A 24,496-nucleotide genomic window follows, 5' to 3' on the forward strand; every position below is an offset into this window, starting at 1 on the left:
TGAACCTAACCCAATCCCCAAATGAACCGAATTCAATTCAGATTTGAATAAAAATTCATAACCATTCAATCAGGAAGAAAATTTTTAATTCAATTCTGCAGTAATGTCAAGTAAATCTAACACAATTCCCAAATGAACCAAATTCGATTCAAATATTAATAAAAATTCATAACCATTCAATCAGCAAGAAAAACACATTTTTAATTCATTTCTACATGTAGATGAATCGAATTATTTATCAGAACTAGTAAATTACTTAAGGAATAAAAAATTTGACTTACCACAATATCTGCTGGCACGCAGTATATTTCCTCTTCAAACCGGCGACATTTTCTGTCATTCGAAGCATACACATCGCATTGACCACCTATATGAAGAAAATTTACTAGATATATTGGTATAAAAGCTTTTAAAAAATCATTAATGTAATGTAATAGGAGAAGAATTTACCGTATTTTCTACATCTTGTCACGGTCTGAGAGACATGAAGTGTTGTCTAATCCCTCCAAATGTGCTTCATGGTTCAACATGAATATGGTGTCATATTCATTGATAATATCTTTGGTTTCCTTTAATTGTGTCATCAAATGATAACACTTCTCCTTCAACTCATCTGTGATTTCTTTTTCTTCCTCTAGAGTTTTGTACCTTGCAGCGGTTGTGAAGCTCAACTCGGCACTTGTTTCCTCAGTAAATTTCTGGATTCAAATGAACCTCAAGTAAACTATGTAATGAACCGAAATTACCCAAATTTGGAAAGTTTAAAGTAATAATGAAAAATGATTAGGATATAACATGAAAGCTAATAAAAAGGATATTAATTATTTCCTTCCCAGCAAAAATCTTGTTCTTATCTACTTGCAATCTTTAATTAATTTCATCATTAGTTTTTGAATGACCGAGCGAATGATGAAAAGTTGGACATTTAGTGGCTTGAATCGAGGTTCTGGAAGGTATCCAACCATCCGTGTCGTACGCGAAGCCTCCTTGATGGCCCAAATCGAGATCGTGAAAAAAAATATGGTGCAATCGAGTTCGAGGAGATGGAGATCGAGGATCGAGATATTGATTGAGGATGAAATCAAGATCGAGGATGAGGTTGAGGAGATGCTGCAGTGCTTCGATTCCCAAATGAATTTGTTCAAAAACTGCACCCTAATCAAAATGCTCATGCTGTGGCAAGGCTCCCTTTCTCCATCCTTCGCCTTCCCAAATAGCGGTCCATTTCTTCTCGATTTTTTGCTAGTTTTCTTTCAAAGTTTTCTGTAATCAATGAATTCAACTAATCAAAGCAATATTTTTTATAACCTAAAAACTTATTGTTGATTTGACAAGAATTCTCAATAAATTGATTGAAATAAAAGAAGAAAAACATCAAAGATGCGGACGCTTTGTCATTATAATTAAAAATAAATTATTTTCTAAACTCAACAAGAGGTAATATATAAACTTTTTAAAATTTTATGTGTTTTATTCATCTATTTTTGTCAAACTTAAATATATAGATACAAATATATAAAATATTTATATATTTAGATACACTAACTGTAACACCCTACCATACAGAGTCATATGCTTAAGTCATAATTCAAAGATGGCAAGGTATTACGACCTCTAAAATAAAAATTAGTACGTATAGTAGTATGAATGACTGATTATAACTAGGAGCCTTTTTAGAAAAAGGGGTAAACAAAAATCGCAACTCTAAAGCGCAACACTCCGATCGATAACGTAACGAGCAAGGATAAACCAACGCGAGATTATATATATACAAAGGAGTGTCAAAAACAGGAATATCAAGACTCAAGATCCGGCTGCGAAGATAACCGGTCCGAGCATAGCAATATATACATATGATAAAAATAAGAAAAACCCCAAAGGAAACCCAAATGGACACAAATATATAAAACCTAATCTCCAAAATCTCCCATAAGAGGAGTCATCACAGTTTGTATTATTTAATGGAGATAAAAGTATCTAAGCAAAACATATAAACCAAAACATAGCCCCGAGAACAAAGGATCTTCGCAAATCTAGAAGTCTCCAACATGCCTCAGCGGGAAACCTCACGTCCTGCATCTGAAAACCACAAAATCCGCATGGGTGAGAACCAGAGGTCCCCAGCATGGTAACAGCTTCCACATATATAATACATAATAATAGAGGAAAGCCGAAGGCAATCCTAGAACTCCCTCCAGATAATATCAAAGTTTATAAACAAGCTAAACCATAAAGGACATCTGACTAAAGATTCTTCAGTCTAACTAATACTTCCCTTTCCAATTCCTTCAGACCTCCCAACCACCAGCAAGAGTATAATGTAGCAAACACAGTTATATCAAGCAAGAAATATACAATTAGGAACAAGTAAGGCATTTAGACAATTAGCAAGTAATATGCAGTCAAATAGGCAATCTCAAACAATTCATATAGCATGCATATGATGAATGCCTGTCCCTAGTGGCTGATGATATCATCTGTCGGTTATAGAGCCAACCCGACAAGTCCTGGCAGTTAACCATTGGACTGTCCCTCTGTCGTGTCTCCCCAACTTGAGTCGTGCTCATTATAACTTGATCATAATCATGATCCATATCCATCACCCTCACTGGTGAATATTTATCCATCACCATCACTGGTGAATATTTTTGGGGGTGAGCTCGTCCGGGAATTTCACAGTGCCCGGCCACCCTGACGACATAGGGTCAAAAGAGCTTCAAGTCTCGACCTGGAGCACGTGGTGGCTAGCCACTACTTTCTCCCAGGGAAACTCTCATCTCCGATAATGGAAGTGCAACTTTCACAATTCATTCAACAGCATATATATGCGTTTATACATAGCCATAATCATGGCCCCGCCGTAACACGGCAATAATCCACCATCCGGCTCACGGTTAAATCCATAACCAACCGTTTCATCAACAATTACAGCCTTTCGGCCCATGGCATAACAAGCACTTCCACCACCATCCTCTGCATCTCACATATTCATGCTTGATCCTCATTGATCATCCATTTTTTCCTTGCTTCACTCGCAAGTAGCCACATTCACTAGCCCTTCTTCTCATAGCTAGACATATCATAATGATTTAAGACATAAATGGTAAGATCGCAGGCTTAGAAGTATGAAATTTGGCTTTTAAAACTCAAAAAATCAACTTTGGGATGAAAACAGGTCCACGCGTACGCGCACTCCACGCGCACGCGTGGATGGCCTCGAAAACTCATCGACGCGTAAGCGTCATGCACGCTAACGCGTGGATTGAAAACTAGCCAAACGACGCACACGCATCAACCACGCGTACGCGTGGGTACTCTCGTGCCCCAGGCACAAAACTGGCACAGTTCTGGCATAACTCTCTGGAAAATGGTTGGGCATTGGGTGCAGCACATCGGCGCGCCCGCGCACATCACGCGCACGCGTGGATGGCGCTTTCGAGAAGAACGGCGCGTACACGCCAAGTGCGCCTACGCGTGGGGGGTCATTCTGCTAAAAAATTTTCTAAGTTAAAAGCTGTAGAATTCACAGTTTCAACCCCCAATCTTCCGACGGACATAACTTCCTCATTTTAAATCGTTTTTCACCCGTTCTTTGAACGGCAGAGACATCCCGGATCCAATTTCATTTCTAAATAGATTTGGTACAAAACAGAGATTCGTAGTCCAAGTTATGTCCCGTCAAAGTATGCCCAAAAACCATGTTTTTCATACAAAACCACAACATGCCATTTTCAAAACAAGCCATATTCAACTCTTTTCAAAATCAATCAAAACATGCCATTTTCATCCCTTTTCTTTGAAATCAATCAAAATATATCAATTTCAACATCAAGCCTCCTCAACTCACACATTGACACTTTACCACAATTTACAAAATCACTATCTCATCATTTTAACCTACTTCACCCAAGTGGCTCAAACTCAAACATATTGACATATCATATACTCTTCCTCATGCCAATTCTCAACAACACCAATTCCAATAAATCATCATTGTACACAATCAATATCATACTCACCATCAACATGGTTCAACCCACAATTCAACCATAACCAATCATCAAGCATATATCACAACATGCATATTTCTCATACATCATACCACCAAGGCATCAATAATCATCATTACATATATGACCACATCATATATCTCAATCATTCAATAACATCAACCATTCAATGCCTATCTTAGGGCCTCTAGCCTAAGTATTTCCTACCACATTACATATTAGATACAGGAAACCGAAACTATACCTTAGCCGATTTTCCAAGCTCAACCGGAGCACTTCCAAACCACTTATCCACAAGCTCTCAAGGCCTCAATACCTCCAAGAACAGATTTTTCACCACCAAATCCCTTTTTCAAACTTTTCAAAATCACCAATCAAGCTCCAATATTCACATATACACAACCTAAGCCACAATCATCATACCCATACATAACATCTCAATACCCAAACATCATAGAATCAACAAATTACACTAGGGTTGAGAATCTTACCACACCCAAGGTCCAAGGAGACAAGATTAACCTTCTCCTTTAAGAGAGTTGGGTCTTATAACATCAAAGAACCCAAAATCTTAACATTTTTGCTCATAAAACTCGAAAACAAGGCTGGAATTTCGAAGATCAAAACGTGGCTTACCTCAAGATTAATTGTATGAGTTTTGTAGAGCTCTCCGCGGTGAACGCGTGGCCACAAACGGTGCGGCAATCGGAGCTCTAAATCAAAAGTTATGGTGGTTTGAAGATCAAGTGAGAGAAAGAACTTGAGAGAGTGTTCTTCCCTCCATGGCCTCCATTTTCAGCATGTGAGTGTATTTAGTGAGGAGAGAGAATGCTGAAAACTAGGATTTTGATTTAGTTATGTTGGGCCAAGGGCCCATTTTGGGTTCGGTTGGCCCGGTTTGGCCCGTTCGGTCCAATCTTGGTCCGATTTCTATAAAATTGGTACCGAAATTCTCGTCTCAATCTCCTCTATCATATTTAGCCACAAAAATCACATTTTGCGCTTTCTAGAATAAATTCTCATTTATAGGCTAATTAGCCGTTAATTAACCGGATTTTACACTAACCAAACAAAATCTAAGACAACAAATAAAACTATATCTTAGAAATTTTTTTTAATTAATATTTAAATTATTATATTATTTTATGTTAACATTCACTTCACTATTCCTAAATTTTAATACAAATATAGCCTTTATTTCAAACTTAATTGAATATTATCTCACTTTAAAACTTTATTTTACATTATTATTTACTTTTAGATATTTGCATTCACATGCAACATTAATCACTTGCTTGAAGTTGGACAATGTAAAATAGACAACCAAATTATATGGACTCTCAATAATTATCCCAATGTGACGAATCTGTTCATACCAATCAAATAGTAGTTGTAGTTATATATGGATTGGCTATGAGTCAAATCTAAAGTGCCATAACATAACACACATCACAACATCTTCCGGCCCATCCCATCATCTTAGCCTAAACACCATCAATTCAAGCTTCAAGAATTAGATAAGCATTATCCTTGAAAAACGACCCTTTGTTTTTTTTCATTCTCCATTTAATAATGTATTCTCACTAATATTTGTTAAATCGGTAATAATACTAGAAAAATTATAATATAATATTTATAATTTTATATACATAATATTCGTAATTATATATTTATTATATTTAAAATTATATCATTATTTTAATAATAATTAATAAATATTAAATAAAATAATTTTTAACTATTTGATTTGATTTTTTATTATATATCTCTTAAATATTATATTATTGTTGTTAAGCGCATAATTGCTAATTTCGAATCATATAAAAAATATTTGATAACAAAAAAATATAAACTAAAAATTGTCAAAATTTATTATTTTTAGTTTAATTTAATACACCATACAATAAATAAATATTAAATAAGACAATTTTAAATTATTTAGACTGATTATATCCCTAGCATTATATTATTAATTACCACATTATATATATCTTCCTATGTTAGTTTCATGTGATATACACAAAGTTCGAATTATATACAGTGTGTACAACTCTTGGTACTCATATTCGAACAAAAATTTTTAATTTCTAAACAATATAAATAAGTTAAGTGTGAAGTATCACAAAAGACATGATTCCACTTGTTTTGATTCCATCTGAAACAGATATTTGAAATTAGTTTAATATAGTGATTTAAGTAGATCAGGGAAGTGCCTGGCATCAATTATTGGCTTCATACATTTGATCTGTGCATGTTTGTGGGATACAATATTGATATATATATTTACTTATATTAGTGTATATATTTGGAGAGAGAAATCTCACCGACAAAAGGAGCCAAGCTGGTTTTGTGAAAATGGATTTTTAATTTCTTTCATTGGAATATGTTCATGTTACATGTCATATGCAAATGTGCTTGCATTGTATTGCAAGTCTCATGGTATATGTTGACAATTGAAGAATCTTCTGTAAATTAAATATTATTCTCGTTTTTTATTTTTATTTCCTTGATTAATCATTGACTCCAATCTCCAATGTCTTGTCTTATTAATTCATAACATGTAGGAATAAGTTATAGCCATGGATTAACACTTGTCATATATATGGTATGATTCAAATGAGATATATCAGTATTGGGAATTTTTAGTGTGAACCAGTATATATAAATCCATGTCATTTATCGTGTTCTAAATAATGGTACAAATACTTAAAATAGTTATTAATTTATTACTAATATTGAACTTATTGGTTAGGCATTGCTCATCATAGGTATGCTCATCATTTTTGCAGATTGGTTTCTCCCACGGTGTGTTCCCAACTCAATAGGTTAAGAACTAATCCTTCACGAATTTGAGCTTCATTTAAGAGTCTGTCGTTGACCAATTGTCGCAGATCAAATATTCTTTTAGTCTTTAATATTTTAGTTAAGAGAATTTTTTTTTAGCATTAAAAAGGTCACGTTTTAGTTTGAAAATATTTATTTTGTTCTATTTTTATTTTCTAGTCAAAATTAAAATTTTTTCTTTTAAAAATGTCATTTTTCTTCTATTATTATTTTTTTATTTCTCTTATTCTTTTGTCATTTTTATAGAAATTACATTAACCACCATCATGACCAATACAATTATGATTTTTGCTATTATCTATAAAAAAAGATCATAAGGAGAAAATGGTATTTTTGAAAAAAAAATTTTAATTTTGACTAGAGTTTTAAAATAGGATAAAATAAGACGTATAAGATAAAAATAAAATGTTTCAACTACTAGAGACAAAATTAGGACTTAATCCAAACATTAAGAATTAAAATTGTATTTTATCCTATATTATTTTTGTGTTTATTGTGATTTATATATAGACATAATTTTACTATTTTAATTTAATAAATTATATTAATATCTAAAAATATTAATACTTGTGAAAATGCTAGTAAATGATAAATAATGTAACATTGTTTAAAGTTGCACTAATATCATTGAATTTGATCTTATGTCAATTTTTAAAAGCAGAGTAATTTTCCATTTAAAAATGTTGAGAATGTCAGTAATAAGCTTTAGTTACATCAAGTCTATTTTTTGTTTTTTATTTTTTTTTTTCAAAAATGTTAGGGGGAGAGATGGAAGGTGTATTTAATTTGAAGGAGCTGGCTAAAGTAGCTAGTAATATGCAAAAAATGTATCATGTATTCCGAATAATATGAATATTCAGTTTAAAGCCCAAGGCAGTTTATTACATTGATAAATGCATGCTTATTTGTTTATACCACCCCTCAATTTTCTATATAAAAATTTCTATAAGAAAAAACCTCAAAACCACCCCCTCCCTCCCAATATAATTTAATAATCAATGAATTATTTTCCTTTACTCTATCAAATCATAAGGTTGTAAAGAATTTCATTCCAAGTATCTGGAACACCAGCTAGACACCAGTGACTACAATCCATGCCATTTGGTGTATAAAGTCCATATAAAGAAGGGTGTCCATCTTTTCTTAGAAGTGAGAGGGTGGTGATGTCGAGAAGTGTTACTGGCTTAGTCATTGTGGCCAGTACACCTTTCAACACCGCCACGGCCTCTGGTGTTCCCCCCGGATATGTTGATCCGGCCACCGGAGTCGTCTCGTGGACACAACTATTTGCCGTTGGTTCATTCCATTGGGTGCCACTGTAATTTCAAATAATAATACCATAGTCATGCACAAGCTTAGCAACTTTTAATTTCTACTACAATCATTTCTATTCTTTTCATTCTTTGTAAAAATAAATTGGATTAGATAAATAGTACGTAAATTAAATATGAAAAGAAACAAATTGTTTGTCAACTAGCTTGATAGAATATCTTTTTATTTTTTATTTGATGGTTAAGAATTTTCACTTTTTAATTTAGATATAGAAGAGGAAATGGTGTAGGACGCAGTTATGGAGTGTATGGAGTGTATGAGTGTTTTACGTAGTTGTGGTGTCAAGAGCAAATTGGACTTTTCGATTTATGTTTAAAAAATTAAAAAAATTTGCAGTACACAAATCGGACCGTCCGATTTGTGTTTTAGACAAATAAAAAAATTTTAATATTAAAATCAGACTATCCGATTTTTGTTTTCAAAATAAAAAAATTTAAAAGTACAAATCGAATCCTTTCATTTTCTCTCCCACACAATTTGGACAGTCTGACTTGTGTTCTTAATTTTCTTAATAAAGAAATCGAACAGTCCGTTTTTTTCACCTCATAGTTTAAAAAAAACTATTCTCACATTCATGTTTAACACCACCCACTTTTATAACTATGCACAACACACACAGAATTTATATATCCAAAATGATGAGCCTAAGAATTTTTGCAATTGAAAGGTAATATAATGTGGGAGTGTAAAATGAGAATTTAAATATTAAAGTAAAAGAACATCAAAATTAAAAAATTATGTATGTGAAAAAAATTAAAGGAAGGTGCTTACTTGTAGTGAGATGGAGAAATCCCTTGAAAGAAGACCTTTACTTTTGTTGGGTCTACATTAGTGTCCACCCATGCAGCCCATGTTTCAAGTGCTTTTTGAAATGCTTTCATCCGATCCATGTCTTTCATCACTTGACCTCCTACTTCAATATAATCCCATCTAATTAACAAAACAACAAATTCAATTAATAATGACAAAAGTATTAGCAATTATATGAACCACTAATTACTTGAATTAAGAAACTTACGGTTGAGTGGGTCCTCTACGGTACCACCAATGCCAAGTGTTAAAGATAAGCATATCAATCCCTTTCCATAGCTTCCCTCCTTCTATGGAATCAAGCTTCAACACCCTCCCTCTATCTTCTTTTACAACATCAACTAGATACACACTCCTATCTAGCATCAATTTCACATTATATTCCTGAAAATTTTTATTTTTATAAAAGAAGGTATTAGATTATATAAATGAATGAGGATATAATAAAGGAAATATAGACAATCACACATTAACAAGCCAATAAGGAGTTTTGGTATGATTGATAAAGATGAGGAAAAAGAGCATTATCAATCCTTGTAAGATTCAAACTCCCTTTTGATTGCTAAAGCTTGTACACTAACACTACATCATTGAGTAAATAAAAGTTGGTGGGACTTTGCTAGTAAAAGCAAAAAGAACTATTAGTTTATTTTAGCAACAATTAGGAATCTTAATTTATTTTCTTATTTCTTTTAAATGAATAAAATTTAAAATATGTTGTTTTTTGAAAATATTAAAAGCATAAAAAAAATAATTAAGAAGATGCATTAAGATTTTTAATTGCTTTTCTAATTAAAGATTTATTTTAAAAGTCAAACTTTGATAGTAATTATTAATATTTTTATGTACTATTTAAAAGCTTTTATTAAATAAAATATGAGATCCATGTAAAAAAAGTAGTAAAAAGTTGGATAATAATGTAAAAAATATGATAAATATGTAAAAACATTTTTCTCCTCCTGAAAACAATAGTGATTTTGGAAGGTAGCCATTTGCACCAAGTGACTTATGAATATGGACAAGCAAAAGGGACCACTTTTGAATGAACCATTGTTGCTTACCCTACATTGTGCATACCCTTATGGTGCTACTACAAAACAATCCCTTACACCCACATCTTTTTCCAGAATTAAGAGATTCTTTCTTTTTTCTTTAACTTCAATGCTCAAGTCAGATAATAATAATGATGATCACGACTCTCGAAATAAATTGTTTATATTATTAAATATTTTTTTCATAGAGGATAAGCTAACAAACTAATTATAAGAATAGATCATATAATATTGGAAAATTTTTAAATATTTTTAAATATTAATATTTCAATAATTCTAATTAATATTTTTATAGGTGACATTAATAGTTAAACGTTTTAGAACACTAATATTTTTAAAATACCTGAAATTCTTTTCAGAATATATAATCAAAGTTATTAGAGGAAATAATGAAATTGAATTTAATTTCTTCTCATACATACCGTGAATGTAAATATAGAAACATATCCAACTCGGTTAATAGTGTAATTGGAATTAGGCACTGCTGCATGAAGCAAGCAAGTCAAAGACTGCCATTGATTTAAGCTCAGTGAGTCACCCACGAACATGATGCTCTTCCCCTTCATCCTCTCCAGAAAATCTTGCCCATTAAATCTAACAAAATAAAATCAAATAAAATAATGAAACAATAATTTAATGTCATTTTGAATTAGTTATAGTTTGTATGTTTGAATTAAAGGGTATATATATTCTGCTTTTTAAAAAAAATTAGCGATTGGATAAATTTGTTCTTAATAAAAAATTTTAAAAATTAATTATTAGTCTTTTAAGATATTAGACATATTAGTGTTTGATAAAATAAATTGGATGAAGTTTGTAATATTTTAAAAAAATGTTAAAAAAATAGTCTTCAATTTTCTAAAAAAAACTATAATTAAGAGATTAATTTGTCATTTATCCATTTATTTTATTAATTTTTTTAACATTTGAAAATATCATAGAATTTTAATAAATATTAAAAAAAACTAATTTATCGAATAAAAAAGAAAAAAGGTGCAGGACAAAAGTCAAATTAAAAGAGGGTTAATTGCAATAACATGAAAATATGGGAATTGGTAAGAGTAAAGAAAATATCAAAGAAATAAAATAGAATTTCGTCCGACAGCCAACTCTACCATTAAGTGGCGCAGCGCAGTAATATTTTTTTGAAGAGCGGAAAATAAAGAATGTTCGCAGCCATCCAGAAGTTTAAGAAGATAATAATACTATAATAGTACAAAAAAAAGCACATATTATTTAATGAAATTTTGAATAAATATTATCAAAACCTTACATTTGTGAATTTTGAAAAAAGAAACTCTAAGGAATCAATATTTTTGTTGAAATTTTGGTTAACACTTAATCATTAAAAAAATAATTAATTCTACGTTATTAGATGTCATCTCACACCATTGAAAATATTGATGATGGTTAAACTTCACAAATTCTGCTGCTCCCTAACAATAGCACTCCTCTTTTAAAAATTATGTATTTAAAAGTATTTAATTTTAAAAATTATGTATTTAAAAGTTGTTTTGATTATTATATATAATTATATACAGTATTTTTGTTAATAAATACATGAAAATAATTACTTTTTTATATTTTATATCAATAAAAAATATACGACAAAAGAAACTAGTTAAGAAATTTAAGATTAAAATATGAGAATCTTGTTATTCTAAATCTAATCTAGTGTTTGTTTTGTCAGTGACATGTTAACAAAGCACCTATTTTTAAAACTGCAACACCGAAAAGTGCTTTTACAAGCTGCACGTGAAGATACGCCAGAATGGCCAAACCAACCGAAACACTGAGTAATTGAGTATGATTGGAAATGTTAAAAAAACAAATTTATTTTAATACGTTTCTAAAACTGATTCATTACGTGATAATTAATTTATGTTTGAATATTTTAATTAAAAGGTAAATTTAAAATGATTTATTATATTTAAAATATCTGAATAATTTATTTTAAATAATTACATAAATATATATGAATGAAATAATTTTTATTAATTAATATTCAAAGTCAAATAAATAAAATTATTATAATTTTAAAATATAAATGTATATTTCGGAATTAAAAAGATTAGTTTTGATTGCATCTATTTTCCCTTTTTACTTAAACATACTTTTTAATTATTTTTTTTAAATAAAATTCAATTCTAGACATGCTCTTGGAATGCAACCTTTAAATTCGCCGCTAAAAGAACCCTTTTGTAAAATTTTCCCTCCATCAGTTTTTTGTTTTTTCTTTTTACAGGCTGGTATGGTGGGGATCATTACCGAACATGCTCTGCTTTGTGTATATTTATACGCTTCGAATTAAGTAGTAACAGTTAAATGGTAACATATTTAGAAATATATATAAACTAATATAACGACTGGAGTTACTAAATATTCCATGAGTTTATTTAGTAATTGTCATAATATATTAAGAAAAAGTATTTTGATTTGAATGAAATTTATATTCTAGCTAGAAACTCATTGGCAATTAGTGATTATTACTGATATTACTGATACAAATATAATTGATAGTCCCCCATAAATGCTTACTATATAATCTTTTTTATAAAAAAGGAAAGAAATCATTTCCTCCGTATTTAACTGAAACTTTTTTCACTCCAAATATAATTGTCATAAATGCATTCATTTCCAAAACTTAATTACAACCTTCGTTTTTTATCAGAAAAAAAATGAATAACAGAGTAAAAATTTTATTTTTATATAAATTATTAAATAATAATTTAATTAAACATAATAAATTATGTATTATTTTTTACTATTGACTTTATAGAAAAAAAAACTGCGTGCGTGGGACTCTGTCTGATTATAATTGATAACAATATTTGTTTGTGAAGGATAGAATAGAAGGATGGGAAAGTGGAAAGTGGAGGGTGGTATTTACCTTTGTAAGTTGCAGGCAAGTGGCTGCCACCTATAGTGTGTGTAAATTCGATCAGGCCGCCCATTCCTCTCACAGCTAAACTCCTTCTGTATGAATGGACACGTGGCATTTTTGTACAGTGGGTACGACGGGTCCAACACCCATGTACCCGTGAACAAATCACACTCTCCCGTACTCGAAGCATGACTCGAACCTGACCAATGTTTCAAACTCGTGCTTTTTCCGTTTACTTGCGTGGACGGAAAGAGCACGAGAAAGAAGAAAAAGAAGAAGGAGATGTACGGGGAGAATATAAAACGGTGACAACATTGTTGTGGGCAGTCACCCATGTTTCTCTCTAAGAAAAAGGGAAGAGAAAGAGTTTCTTCTTTTGTGACATCTTGGTTGCTGAGGTTATGGGCATTTATAGGAGAGTGCGGTTGCATGTGTTTTATGTATGAAGGGACATTCTTGGAAAAGATATATTAAATTAACTATTTGAGATTTCTTTCGCTTTTTATGTTTTTAGTTTAATTAGTTTCATTTTTGGCGTAAGGAAGGAATTGTTGAAAGTTGTGGGAAGCAAGTGTTTGGGGAATGGGGATAGAAATAGAAGGGATGGTAAAACTGGGCTTTCGTGACGCGTTCTTTTTAAGTTTTTATTGTCTTCGTCATATATGGTACGGTGTGAAAGACGGGGCAATGAATTGAAGAGAGAAGGAATAACATTAAAACTTAAAAGAAAACAAGGGCCCCTTTTCTCAAATAATAATAATAATTAATAATAAAAGATTTTGAAGAGCTTACAATAACTTTATAATTTTTAAGGGAAAAAACAAATAAATTTATAAAACATGGTAATATTTGATTTGTAGATTTCTTAGGAGTATAGAAATTTAGATCGAATCAGTATTTATTCATATAGTTGGACTACACATCTAAATATTTTTGCATTTAAGTCCAACCAAGCAGGTCTAATATAAAAAAAAACCCACTCTCATTAAAGAGAGTCATACACGCCGAAAAATCCCAAACGTTACCAATACAATTCGCGTTTTAATATGAAAAACAGTTCATTGCTCAAACTCAAAACTGCAACAAAAGAATTTTAAATCTCTCTCAAAATCTCTCAAAAAACTTTCAAATTCTCTGCGAAAACTACTGCAAAATCTGGTGGTGCATTTAAATTCATCAACAAAAAACACACAAAAACAAGAATAAAGATTTCACAAGGTACTAAGAAAACTATTGTTATTATGTTCAGTTAATTTCTTGCAAATCTCGCATTTATATTAATTCGATTTAAGCTTTAGCGGATTGAGTTCATTCATTTAGTAGATCAAATTTCTTTGATTCTATTTTTTGTTGTTTTTCTTCATAACTAGGGCATCAAATAAAACTGTATTTTTAGTTTATTGGTTCTGATAAATAATTTGGTTCATCTCTTACTTTAATTGAGTTCATTTGTATGCATGCATAAATTAATTGAATGTGTTTTTTTTACTGATTGAATGTTTATGACTTTTTGTTCAAAGCTGAAGCAATTTCGGTTCATTTATGAATTGAATGAGGTTCACTTGATGCTACTGCTAAGTATCAACCAAATTTGTTATTCCTAAGGAAATTTAAGTTCATTTCTTAGTTTAATTTACGTTTATTTGGTTTGGTTTTGCTTGAATTTGCTGAACTTATTCATGTAGGGTTGTTTAGTTGGTTTTTGTTCAAATCTAAACCAAATTCGGTTCATTTATGAATTGAACGAGGTTCACTTAATGCTACTACTAAGTATTGACACAATTTGTCATTTCTTAGTTTAATTTCCGTTCATTTGGTTTGGTTTCGCTTGAATTTGCTGAACTTATTCATGTGAGGTTGTTTAGTTAGTTTTTGTTCAACTTTGAACCAAATTTAGTTCATTTATGAATTGAGTGAAGTTCACTTGATGTTACTGTTAAGTATTGTTATTCCTTAAAAAATGTAGGTTCATTTCTTAGTTAATTTACGGTCATTTGGTTTGGTTTTGGCTTGAATTTGCTGAACTTGTTCATGTGAGGTTGTTTAGTTAGTTTTTGTTCAAATCTAAACCAAATTCAGTTCATTTGTGAATTGAGTGAGATTCACGTGTTAAGTATTGACTAAATTTTTTATTCCTTACAACAAAAATAAAAAAGATGACCATCTCAAAGAAGGAGAAGTCGCCTTACAATGTAAGCATATACACCTTAAATCATTTGTATTTTTGTATTATAAATATATCATAACACAATCTTTCAAATCTGTGCAGAAAACTCACGATTTGAGTTGCTCAACAAGATCGATAGCTTGGGTGTTCGCTGAATTGAGTGAGCAAAAGAAAGCTATCGTTGAAGAAATGAAATTTGGTGCGCTGAGACATATCTCAGAATTGAATGTCTCGCACAAGCTCTTGAGAAATTGATTCTTTCCTTTGATCTTTATCATGGATTCTTGGACACTCGCTATGGCAAAGTCTACATAACCCCTGCCAAGATAGGAGATGCACTAGACCTAAATTCAGGTGGTATTATACTTTCCATCTTTTACATTTGTATTTTTATTCTTTAAGTAATTTCGGTTCATTTCTTGTTTATTTGAGGTTCATTGGATACAAAAAATAAATTTCATGTGTTCTTGTTGATGTTTGAGCCTTTTTGGCAGCTTGTTCAAATATGAACTGATTTGTTTATATTAAAATATTGTAGGGGATCATTTTCCTGAAAAAGTTACCTACAGCAAACTAAATGAGCAACAGAAGGAGATTGTTGACAGCTTCAAAGGTGCTGCTTTGGCGTCTTTGATAAAATCTATGATTGATATGAGTGTTGAAGGGGAGGAAAACTTGCTGAAATTCAAGACGACTTTCATCATCTTCGTCCAGAAATGCTTCTTGTTGCCGACAATAGTAAGTACAGTCTCCTTGGTCCATAAGCCGCCTGCCCTTCATGTAGAGACAGTCCGACAATGGAATTGGGTGTCTCATGTGCTGAGCTTCCTGATCATGGGGACCAAAGCCTAGAGAGTAGAACACAAGCTTTCCGTTGATGGCTGTGTCTTTGTGTTAATGTTAATATATTTTCATGAAACGAAGTTCCCTCATTCAGAAGCAGATGAAGCTCCCGGGCCACCATGGGTGGCGTACTGGACATGGAGGAGACTGGTCAACCAGATTGTCTTTGAAACAAATAATGAAATGGTAAATAAAAAAACCATTTCCCTTGATATTTTGGTTTAGATGCTTCTAAATTATTGTATTAATGAAATAAGTTTCTGTTTTAGGAAATTGTGAACAGAGCAGAATTGAGGGGGGAGAGATAGAAGAAAAGAAGGGAAAAAAGAAGGAAAAGAAGAAGAAAGAAAAAAAACTTGTCATCTTGCATTCATCTTCAGAAGAAGAAACTTTTTCTGAATCTAAGTATACTTCTCACCATCACTTATCGAAAACTATCTATTTATTTAAAGTTTTGTATTGTTATTTTAACAAAATTTTTTGTATGTATTGCAGAGAAGAAGAAAAAATGGAGAAAACATTACTAAAGAAAAGAAAATAACCACAAAGAAGAACAAAGCAAAAAGGAAGATTGTTCAGACGGATTCGGAAAGCGAAACTGAATCCAAAGATGAAAAAGATTCAGAAATGATTATTTTTTTGTTGTAAATATATATTTTGTTTTTATTGATTGAGTCTTTTTGACTACTTGTTCAAATTTGAAATAAATTTGGTTTATTTCTGAATTAATTGAGGTTCACTTAATGATGTGATAAGTATTAATAAGTTTGGTTCATTTCTAAGTTTATTTGATGTTCATTTGGTTTTGTTTCACTTGAATTTGCTGAATTTGTTCATGTGTGCTTGTTAAGTTAGTTATAGCTCTGATATTTTGTCAGTTGTATACATTCGATGTGTTTTTGTTGATGATTGAGTCTATTTGACTGCTTGTTCAAATCTGAAATAATTTCGGTTCATTTGTGAATTAACTGAGCTTCACTTAACTGCTTGTTTCTCTGCTTGTTTTCGAACATAGATTGCATGTTCAAATCATTTAAAAATTTCGGTTCATTTATTTTTTAATTAAGGTTCATCCTGATTTCAAATCCAAACTTTTTGTATGAATTGACAGAAGTGAAGAAGTGGAGAAGAAACAAAAAGAAAAAAGAATGAAGAGAAAAAATAATGGTACTGAAAAAACAAATGTTACTTCGGATGATCGTGACTCAACGGATGCACAATATGATTTATCGTAGACGTACAATTGAGTTTCTTGTATAAGTTCTTTTTCTTTTTCTGCTAACTTTTTCTAAAACCTCGTGTAATTTCTTTGATTTTACTGAATAATATTTATTTTTTTGCTTAGATCGTCGATTATAAATTTGGGCAGCAAAAGTGAACTTGTGGTACAAATACAAACGAACTTGGCACTGTTTGTAAATACATCGAACATACCAAGTAATTCCTCTTAACATTTATTTACTTTTTCTACTTTTAATTAGAATATCTTAGTTGATGATTTTAATTTCGTATATTTTTAATTAGAAAAAATACCCCTGAATCTTCGGTTACAACTTTTAGAAGAAAAAAATGGCATGAAAAAAAAAGTTTACAACCTCTAATTATGTAAGTTGAAATACTTGATCTTTTGAATTTAGGTAATAACTTTTGTTTAATTATTGATGCAAAATTTTTGTTTAATTATTGGTAGCCCAACATTTGATCCTCAAGAACGAATCCTTATGGTTCGAGAAGAAATTTAGTCTCAACCTCTAGATATGTGAGTTTTTCAATTTACTTTTCTATTCTAATCAATGTGTAGCTTTCACTTAGTGCAGATTTTTAATTTACTTTCCTATTTTAATCGTTCAACATTAACTCCTTTCTTGTTTACCTTCATTAGAGTTTCTATTGCAATTGCTCTTCCAAATTCTCTCGTGGAAAAGATAAAACAACAAAAAATCTTTACCTTCGTCCTTTCAAAAACTCAAACAGAAGAAGCTTCTGTTAATGAGTAAGTTCTAGTTAAAATTATTTTTATTAGTTAATTAGCTTTGATGTTATATAATAATAATTTTGGTTCATTATTGAATACTTTTCTATTTAATCCAGCTGCCCTCCGAAGCCCCAATAGCAAGCTTGCAAAGAAATTCCGCCATGGCAATCAGAGCAAGAAGCTCCTCTTAATGTGTAAGTTTTACTTAAAATCTTTTTTATTAGTTTTCATGTTATATCACAATAATTTCGGTTCATTACTGAACACTTTTCTGTTTAATTTAGCTACTCTCTGAAACCACAACAGCAAGTCTGCGAAGAAATTCTCCCAAGGCAATCGGAGCAAGAAGCTCCTCTTAATGTGTAAGTTTTACTTAAAATTCTTTCTATTAGTTTTGATAGTATATAATATTAATTTCGATTTATTTTTTAACACTTTTCTGCTTAATTCAGCTGTCCTTTAAAAACCTAACAGAAAGCCTGCGAAGAAACTTCGGCAAGGCAATCCAAACAAGAAACTCCACTGAATGTGTAAGTTTTACTTAAAATTATTTTTATTAATTTTGATGTTATATCATACAATTTTTTATTATTTCGAAAACTTTCCTCTATCATCTTGCAGTTCTCCACGTCCTTAGCATTGGGAAGATGATGCACCTTTGTTCAGCCTCGGCATTAGTCCCCTGACCTCTCAACCAATAGTAACATAACTTAAAATATTGGTAGAGGCGGTGATGGATGCTGGGGTGACAGCAGCATTATAACATGCTGAGAAAATCAGTACAGAGTTGAGTTTGAGCATCTCTGAAGGGTATAAGACTCCAGTGAAAGAAAGAGAAATAAAAGATGAGCTAAGGGAGAAATGCTATCAGTGGATTATGCAAATAAATTTTTACAAACAAGGGGCAACCAATGAACTTGAAACTATATTCATGTTAGACCACAAAGCTGATTTAAATATAATACAGTAAAATCTTCAGCTATTATTTTAATATTAATAATTTTTCTAAAAAGTTTTATTCTCATATATCTAATAAATTTTTGTCCTATAGGTGGTTTTTGCAATGTGCATGGTTCTCAACAACAGAAAATGTCACAGATTTGATGAAGAAATATATTGCGCACCGACAGATATTGTAGTAAGCCAATTTTTTTATTTTTTAAATAATTTCAGCTCATTTCTTAGTTTAATTGAGGTTTATTTGAATTCAGAAATAAATTTGATGTATTTTTGTTGATGATTGAGTCTTTATGATTGCTTGTTCAAATATGAGATAATTTCGGTTCATTTCTTAGATTAATTGATGTTCATTTGAATCTAGAAATGAATTTGATGTGTTTTGTTGATGATTGAGTCTTTGTGACTGTTTGTTCAAATCTCAAGTAATTTCGGTTCATTTCTTAGTTTAATTGAGATTCATTTGAATTCATAGATGAATTTGATGTGTTTTTGTTGATGATTGAGTCTTTATGATTGTTTGTTTAAATATGAAGTAATTTTGGTTTATTTTTTAGTTTAATTGAGGATTTGAATACAAAAATAAATTTGATTTGTTGATAATTGAGTCTTTATGACTGTTTGTTCAAATATGAAGTAATTTCGATTCATTTTTTAGTTTAATTGAGGTTCATTTGAATGCAGAAATGAATTTGATATGTTTTTTTTATGACTGCTTGTTCAAATCTGAATTAATTTCAGTTTATTTCTTAATTTAATTGAGATTCTTCGAATCCAGAAATGAACCTATATTTACAGGTTTAAATACTTTGGAATAACTTTTACAGGGGATGTCATCAGATTGTTCACAACGTGTATGTTCTGCTTTGGTTTCAGTAATAATGGGGATGGCTCCAATATTAGAAAAGGTAACCTTCTAGATTGGAAGTTTATAAACTTTGTGAATTTCATCACTCCTCACCATTATGTACTTAGTTCTCATATATTTCAATAATATAAATTTATTTTTTCATTTTTTATTGTAATAGAGAAGTGCAATCATGGCTGAAGCAATACCCACAAATCTCCATATCTTTGACTGCTTCGGCCATTGCTAAATCTTGAAGACTAAAGACGCCATCTTGAGTTGTGATTAGTGTCTAAGAATTACTAGTTTTACATATTATTTAGTATGGTTGAATAATATATTGAGGATTATAGTTGACGTATTAATATATTTTGTTTATGTGTTAAATTATATCGAATTGCTTGTTTATTACAGTACTTTGCTTTTAATTTGATAATACGATGAACTTGTTTATTTTTTGAAATATTATAAATGTTCGAATATAAGTTAGATGAAAATTTGTATTCATTAAATTTATATTGTATGAAAAAAGATTTATTTTGCAATAAAAAAATCTAAAAAAATTATGTTTTAATTTACTGACAGATTTACAGACACATTTTCTATCTGTATTCAGGGTTTGGAAATGTTTTTCCAAGGCTCCAATTACCAATGAAAAATTTGTCGAAAAATTTGACACTAGTTACCGATGAAAAATCTGTCGAAAAATCGAACAATTTAAGCGAAATGAAAGTGACGATTACCGAGAGAAAATTTGTCCGTAACGAAAAAAATCTGTCAGTAAATTACCAACAGAAAATCTGTCAAAATATCCGACTATAATCAAAAGGGGACCATTATCGAGAAAAATTCTGTTGATAACGGAAAAAAATCTGTTGGTAAATTACCGACGAAAAAAATCTGTCGATAAATAATTCTCGACGAGACTTTTACAGAGAAACAAAATCCGTCGGTAATAAAAAATTAGTCTGTAATGAAGACCAAATATGTTTGTAAATTCATTTGTAATAAGTAATTTTTTAGTTGTGAGAATGGGAAAGAGAGAAAAAAGAGAAGGAAAGGGAAGGTGACAGAGGGTAGGGGAAGAAGAGGAAGAGAAGGATGGAGATAGGGATGAGAAAGAAGATGGTGATGATGTGGGATGAGTGATGATGCCACGAGACAGTAGTGGTACGTACCACATCAGTAGTTCGGCTGCTGATTCACGCCAGAAATAAGCTGAGAGACTAATATGTCGCTCAGAGTTTAATCTAAAAATTTAAATTAGTGCAATTAAAATTTCAGGAATTAAATTGATGTACGGACCAAATTTAAAAAACCATTTTAAAAATTTAATCCATTCTTATTTTCTCAAAAAATTTTACAAAATAAAGAAAACTAAAGATTCAAAAATTTATTTATCATTATATATTTCTTTACAATTTTCAACTATATATCAATTCAAGAAATACTGATGGATAGAAAAATAATTAATAATAAAATCATGCATGCAATATATATTATTCGTTCTTATCTTTATTTCAAGATGATACATAATTGTGTAATTATTGTACATTATTAGAGATCGAGGATAATATCTATATATGCCTTTTACAGTTTCCATCAATATTATCTTCGATTCTACAATTATTAATTATATTTCGCATGGAAAAAATATAATTGAAATATTAACTCAAATTACCCTAATTTTGGGAATTTTTTTATTTGTCTAAATGATCCTACTTGTAAGTAAGGAAAATGAAAAAGAGGTAAGTGAGATGCTGTGACAGCTGAGTCACCTCAAGTTAGTTAGGACGAGTAAGCAAGATTGTTGGAATTTTGTTAAATTGTTAGTTTTTTCATATATAGTGTAAAATTGTCTATAATTAAAGGATATATTCATTTACATATAGTTTTGAAAAAAAATTACCTGATTCTTTTTGGGGCAAATGTCGCTTCAATAATGATGTAAAATATTAGTATATACAGAGGGATTGAAAATATGTTTGATGTACAGATTTTTTTCTAAAATATTATTTTCATAAATAAAATATTTTGTTATTCTTAATATTTGAACTTAAAATTTCTAAATATTAAATTAAACTACTTACCCTTTTGACTATCCATATTTATGTACTGAATTTTAGAGAAAAGAATGCATATTAATTCACTATTATTACAATAATAATTGAAATTCAAGTGAAAGCATTAGTAGTTTTAGCTACACAATTTCGTGTGTGATATATAATAACTTGGAGGATTATTTGGCAGTGATTCTATAAGAAGAAACATATTTGGTGAACGGAATTACCGAACAAATGCTTCTAATTGAATGAATGAATGGATTTGGCTGCTACTTTTTTTCTTTTTAGTTACGTGTTGCTTACGACAACTTCAATCGACAACCATCGTTTTCTAATTCTCATGACTACTGGATTATTTGGTGCCTTTCATTTTCATCCCCTCCGCCCATTTTTTTCCTTTTAAAGACTATAAATAAAAGTTCATACTGCTTGTATACATATATATTCTCAAATTTCATATTAGTTGCCATCCAATGAAAAAAATTGATACCCAATTTTTGTTATGTGCTTAATTCCAAGTAATCACATGTTCACCAAAATAAAAGTTTAAACTCGCTTAAAAACTGCGACCGCTGTGTGTTACGTTCAAAACACGCACTACCATGCATAGTAATGTAATGAGTAAAAAATAGGTCTAAGAATCAATTAGAATAATTTTACTAGTAATGATTTATTATAAATAAATATAGTAAGAATGCAAATAGCAATGAAAGATTTTAGTGATTGATTTTTTTTTTCCTTTGGTCCTAATATAGATTTTTTCTACGAACTCTCTTTTTCTCTATTAGTCCCTAATTAAAAATTTTTTTATTCTATCTCAATCGCTTAAATTCTTTTTCCTACACTTTCGTTAATGCATTTGTTTCTTTATTTTGTATTTTTAATTATTGCAGAAATAAATAGATAATTTTAAATGTGATAAACATATAGTTATAAATAATATATATATTACTCGTACAATTTACTCTCAGCTCACTTAACTATATATAGTTCATATACAAACCAGTAAAACATGAGTAATAAATTACATATATTTCGCATTATATTCTTACCTCTGAAATATATATAAAAACAATACAAAAAGTTTATATAAACGAACAAATTTGTATCATTATTATTTTGAAATCTCAGCTTTGATGATTGACTCTTTGTAGCCCCAAATACAGGTTTAACCGATTTTTCGTTATGATGTCCAAGTCTTTTCTAAATTACTCTTGTTGTTTAGTCAAATTTCACTCTATGCATGCATCAGTTAGCTCAATGTGTCATTCTCATCTCTATATTTATTGCAATCTTACATTGAATATTAATTTATAAAATTGTTTATATATAATAACGATTCAGTTCATTACCAAAAGACAATTATATTGATTTGTTCATTTCCGTTTAAATAAGATAGGTGCTGTCAACTTACTTAAGAACTTTTTTCCCACTCGGCCTAGTTCAAAAATGAGGTCAACTGGTCAAGGACCCAAATTAGAAGCAAACCTATGTTTAGAACTTAGAATTATGACACATAAATATTACAATGATATTCTCTCCTAACATAGCTAGTAAAGTTTTTAGTGTTAGAAAATAGTTTATAAAAATTAATTTTTAAAAGATAATTTTTTAAAATAGTATATATATATATATATATATATATATATATATAGTAAATTAAATTAAAAATAATTTTTAATAAATACAAATAATAAAAATTATATCTGATAAAATAATTTTTAAAATTTAAAGATATTATAATAAACGAGAGTTAAATTTAAAAATTAATTAATATATGAAGTTATATTGAAATTTTTAATTTTAATAAGTACAAGTCATTTTTAAAAAATTTTATTTTAAATATTTTTAAAAATACTCTCATTTTATAAAAACCGCAAATATAAGTATATAATTTTTTTAATTTATTAATACAAAATGAATAATTTATGCTTTTAAAAAATACAAGCATCTTTTTAAAAAGTTTTACCAAATTAAACTTTAATATTTCTCTTTTTCTTAATTTTTTTCCTCTCTACAATAGCAACTCAATAAGCTCTTTCTCATTTTCTTTAAGTAGTTGATTGATTCTTGGTTGGAAGGAGGTGATTATCTAGCAAAATTTTTTATTTTAATTCCATGTCTACCAAAATTTGGAGTTAATTATCTAACAAAATTGTTTATTTTAATTCCACGTCTACCAAAATTTATAAGTGATTAATGGACCACCTACAAACTTATATTACAAGCCTCCATTGTAAACCATTCATTTTCTAAAGTTGAATTATTATATCTTCACAATTTTAATAATCATAACCGGTCAATAAGTTTAAGCTAAGACTTAAGAGTGCTAAACTTAAGTGTGTTAAATGGGCATATGGATCAGACAAAGACTTGCACATAGATACAAACCAAGCCTCACTCAGCAAGTGCGTGTAGATTGTAGAATTGCAATTGAACCGGTAAACAAGGTTTCTTTTCATGTAATTAAGATCTTCAATGGCAATGGCATGCACTTTCGTTTGATATATTGATATATTTAATCTAGTTTGTACAATTAATTTTATAAACACAATTCAAAAGAAGTGTCACGTAGGAACGACAATATTATTTGAGATCTTGGATGTAGGCGAATTTAAATAATATCCGTCTCAATATATATATATATATATATAAAATAATTAATAAAAAATTAATAATATTATATTATTTTTAAATTTTTATTTTAATTAA

The 24,496-nt window shown here is 29.9% G+C and overlaps 1 protein-coding gene across 1 annotated transcript; it reads right to left on the bottom strand.

Annotated features, from left to right (window-relative positions):
• Positions 1-7,671: 7,671 nt before the first annotated feature.
• LOC112703552 (protein trichome birefringence-like 41) lies at positions 7,672-13,799 on the bottom strand. The gene is made up of 5 exons (XM_025755037.3): positions 12,939-13,799; positions 10,471-10,642; positions 9,205-9,380; positions 8,958-9,116; positions 7,672-8,170 (listed from the first exon to the last, which is right to left on the bottom strand). Exons 1-5 carry the CDS (start codon positions 13,361-13,363, stop codon positions 7,876-7,878), a joined length of 1,227 nt encoding a protein of 408 aa, XP_025610822.1. The 5' UTR covers positions 13,364-13,799; the 3' UTR covers positions 7,672-7,875.
• Between the last annotated feature and the right edge of the window lie 10,697 nt (positions 13,800-24,496).

Source organism: Arachis hypogaea, chromosome 7 (assembly GCF_003086295.3).
Source record: "Arachis hypogaea cultivar Tifrunner chromosome 7, arahy.Tifrunner.gnm2.J5K5, whole genome shotgun sequence".
In the NCBI taxonomy this organism is placed as follows: Eukaryota; Viridiplantae; Streptophyta; class Magnoliopsida; order Fabales; family Fabaceae; genus Arachis; species Arachis hypogaea.

Bases quoted from the DNA above. Each gene is read 5' to 3' on its own strand.
- LOC112703552 (XM_025755037.3), bottom strand. From the start codon at position 13,363: ATGCAACCGCACTCTCCTATAAATGCCCATAACCTCAGCAACCAAGAT. The intron at 9,381-10,470 runs GTATGTATGAGA...AAAAATTTTCAG, and splicing joins TTTCTATATTTACATTCACG to GAATATAATGTGAAATTGAT. The intron at 8,171-8,957 runs GTAAGCACCTTC...TTGAAATTACAG, and splicing joins ATTTCTCCATCTCACTACAA to TGGCACCCAATGGAATGAAC.